The sequence below is a fragment of the Malurus melanocephalus genome, unplaced genomic scaffold (genome assembly GCF_030028575.1).
Source record: "Malurus melanocephalus ecotype Western Australia unplaced genomic scaffold, MMel_1.1 scaffold_671, whole genome shotgun sequence".
Taxonomy (NCBI): domain Eukaryota; kingdom Metazoa; phylum Chordata; class Aves; order Passeriformes; family Maluridae; genus Malurus; species Malurus melanocephalus.
This window is the reverse complement of record NW_026623903.1, coordinates 60,347-63,582: the sequence shown is the minus strand read 5'-3', so window position 1 is coordinate 63,582 and position 3,236 is coordinate 60,347. Positions and strand designations below refer to the sequence as shown.

Below are 3,236 nucleotides of genomic sequence, written 5' to 3'. Positions count from 1 at the left end.
CACCCACCCGGTGCCCCCGCCAGCTGGCGGATGACGGCGCGGGTGCGGAAGAGCTCGCGGGCAGCCAGCCTCGCGTCCGCGCCGTGCGCCGTGTAGTAGTCGCCGCGCTCGAAGAAGCGCACGGTGGTGTCGGGCTTCTCGGGCAGCGAGAGCACGGCGCGCACGAAGCCCGCCTCGGCCCCCGCGCCCTCGGGCCACAGGGCCTCCCGCGGCGGCTCCACCGCCATCTTCCGCCGCCGCCGCCACCTCCCGCCACGGGCGCCGGCAGCGCTGCCCAATTGCTGCGCTGTCCGCGCCTGACGTCACTCCCGCCCCGCCCAATCGCTGCGGAGCGCGCTCTCGCGTCACGGCCGCCCCGCCCCTGAGCCGCYCGCGTTGCGGGAGCGCGCACGCTCCGCCCTCCCCGCGCGCCGCCGGTGTCGCGTGGCCGGGGCTTTGTCACCCGCGGGTTCGGTCATTTCGGAATCACAGAACCCATGAGCCTGGAAAACACCTCTGAGATCGCCGAGTCCGCCTTGCGGCCGAACACCACCGCCCTGGGCAACCAGACCGTGGCACCGACTGTCAGGTCCAGTCTTTCCTTAAACGCTCCCAGGGACGATGAGTCCAGCACCTCCCCGGGCAGAATTCCTCCTAATGCCCAACCTAATGGGCAACCAGTGTACCTGTGGCAGCTGTGCCGAGGTGGTCACTGCCGTTACTCCATGCACAGGAGTGTGCTGTGGACCGGGAGTGTGGAGGTCCCCAGGGCTCAGTGCTGAGGAGCTTCACGGGCTGCCAGAAACCGATTGGGAGCACAGCCCAAGAGCAGGACTGTCACCCTTTCAGGAGCTGTAGGTGACAGCTTACAACAGCAGTGTTCAGAGACACACTGCACCTCCAGTAAAGAGACAGCAGCTCTCACCCTGCTTAGGAGCAGCCATCCTCCTCCCAGGTAGCACAAGAAACAAACGGCCAAAAAGCTCCAAGACTAGACCCCCTTTAACACACAGAAATTACCCAGTCCAGGGACAGAAAGGGCATGGACTGGCCTGTGGCACTCAGAGGTATCCCGAGCCCTGGCTACAAGGTGGTCCTCATGCCCAGAATGCTTTAGAGTTTTGATATTTTGTGCTYTTCTCCTTGCACTGTGCTAGGCATTTTTCTTTTTTATTTTGTTTGCCTTTTTTATCTTGTACTATAAGGGCACAAAGAAATAGGAACAGTATAGRTGACAATCTTTCTTTTAACAATTATTGTCTAAGCATAATGAGAAATGCCATGTTTCATCAGCTAAGTCAAGTCTTCTTGGAAACTCCTTGCCTTGCACAGATTTTTATCTTTCCCATCAGTTCAAAAACATTGTGTATCCCARTTCCCCAATTCTTATATCCAAATCCAGCTGCCTGCACACCATCACCTATAGACAAACCACGTCTTTGATKTTACATGCCTCAGTATTTGTTGCATAAATGTTATGTTCTGATTTGTGTACCTTGATGCTACAGAGCATCCCCTTGTTTGCCCATCATTCCTTTCTCTCTCGTTTCCACCCTATGTTAGTCAGCTTCTCAAAACTCATCTCCCATCCTTCCTTTTTTCCTCCCAGCTGGTTCCAGCTATGGAATGCTTTTGGGACCTCTGTTTCTAGATTTTCTCACCTGGCTTCTCTTTTCTTTCCGGTTGGTGGATCCATGTGCTCATCTTTAATATWTCTTGGAATCAATGGGTACTTTCCAAAAGGCTCTCAGATGCCCACACAAGAACTACCTCAGGTTTTCACACTAAAGTGACTTTTTGGTCTGAAGRTGTTGCAATATGCTGCCCGTTTCACCCCAGGGAACTCTTTGTTATCCCCACCTCTGCCCTATTCCTGCCTGGTGTCACTCAGCTTCCTATCCACACTTTAGCTGTCCCCTCCCAAAGCCCAGTCCTGTACCTCTGAGATAACAGGTTTTTTTTCCAGCAAAGGCCTTCAAACCCCTCATGTAAATGTATTTGCTGAAGGTTCACAGGTGGTTCTTGTGGTGAACAAGAAGTCCAACCTTCCTTCAAGTGACTTAGGAAGAAGAAGGAAAGCAGGCAGGTCACTAGAGCTTTGATGGCTTTGTAGTTGCCCCAAATCTTCCTCTTATCTCCATTTCAGTTGTAAAAATGACACCGCTCTGGCAAGTCGATTGCCAGAAGGAATTCGTATTTTCWGAAGGAATAAGCGTAGGTATGCTAATCCTTTTTTCAGAAGTAGCTAAACTATCTGGTCTGATACTTCCCTGTTGCTTGCAGCAACAGTCACATAGCAAAATTCAGCCTAAATGACTGTCATTTAGCAAATACATTACCTTAGGATGGCACTCACAGTGTCAGGCAACGAGGCAAGCCAAGGTCCATAATACCAGGTCAGCCCAAAACCACATTTTGAATAGCTGAGACTGCTTGTCTTTGTATACACCGATGGTTACAGATAAGGCAGGAGATGGAACATGCAGAAAAGGAATGTCCCATACAAACATCTGGAGACAGGGTGGACTCCAGGGACCTTATGGCCACTTTAAAAAGCAATGCAATAATACCTGCTGAGCTGTAATTGCTGCATGTCTCAACGTTTCCCTGTCTGTAGCCTGGGCTGGTTGCAGCAGCACTTTGCTCCAGGCRGCTCTGCAGGCTCCCATTCGCAGCCAGCCTCCAGCCAAATCGGCCGCTAATGCCCTGAGCGTGGTGAGCACAGCCGGTAAACATTTGTGTTGTGCCATCCCTTGCACAGAACAGCTCTGCACYGATCCTCTGCCGTTTTCTGTGTCCCGTTGATCTTGCGGGCTCCAGCAGGGACGGGCGCTCCACTCGGAATGGGGACCGCTGAGCTGTTTCACCGTGCCRTATCTGACAGAACACTCCCTGCTTTTCCCCTTCCCCACCAGCAGTGATGGCASTGAGATGTCTGTAATTGTTATGCCCATGGAAAATTGGCACTGATCTAAACCTTAATKAATTTTTTGCCTTCTTAGGCATAAGTAGCAAATAGAGAAAAGTTACAATGGCCTTTCAGTTAGGAAAGTGGATGTCTTTAACCACTTTGTAAGGAAAAAAAAAAAAAGAGGGGCTTTTTTCAGCAGTGGTTAATTAGTATACAGCCATGATCAGTGGCAGCTCTACTGCTTTTGAGTTGGTGGGGCCATCACCAGAAAATCTGGTATCAGACTGATGTGTATCTGTGTGCACACCCATAGTGCAGCCGAGATTTAACATTAACGAGATAAGAA

The 3,236-nt window shown here is 51.7% G+C and overlaps 1 protein-coding gene across 2 annotated transcripts in view; it reads right to left on the bottom strand.

Moving 5' to 3' along the window:
- MSH2 (mutS homolog 2) overlaps window positions 1-265 on the bottom strand; it is a 43,037-nt gene extending 42,772 nt beyond the window's left edge. For both annotated transcript variants that reach the window (XM_057383986.1, XM_057383987.1), the window contains exon 1: window positions 8-265. In XM_057383986.1, coding sequence (XP_057239969.1) covers window positions 8-227 — 220 coding nt within the window. In that variant the 5' untranslated portion in view covers window positions 228-265. The remainder of the gene's footprint in view (window positions 1-7) is intronic.
- Window positions 266-3,236: the final 2,971 nt, after the last annotated feature.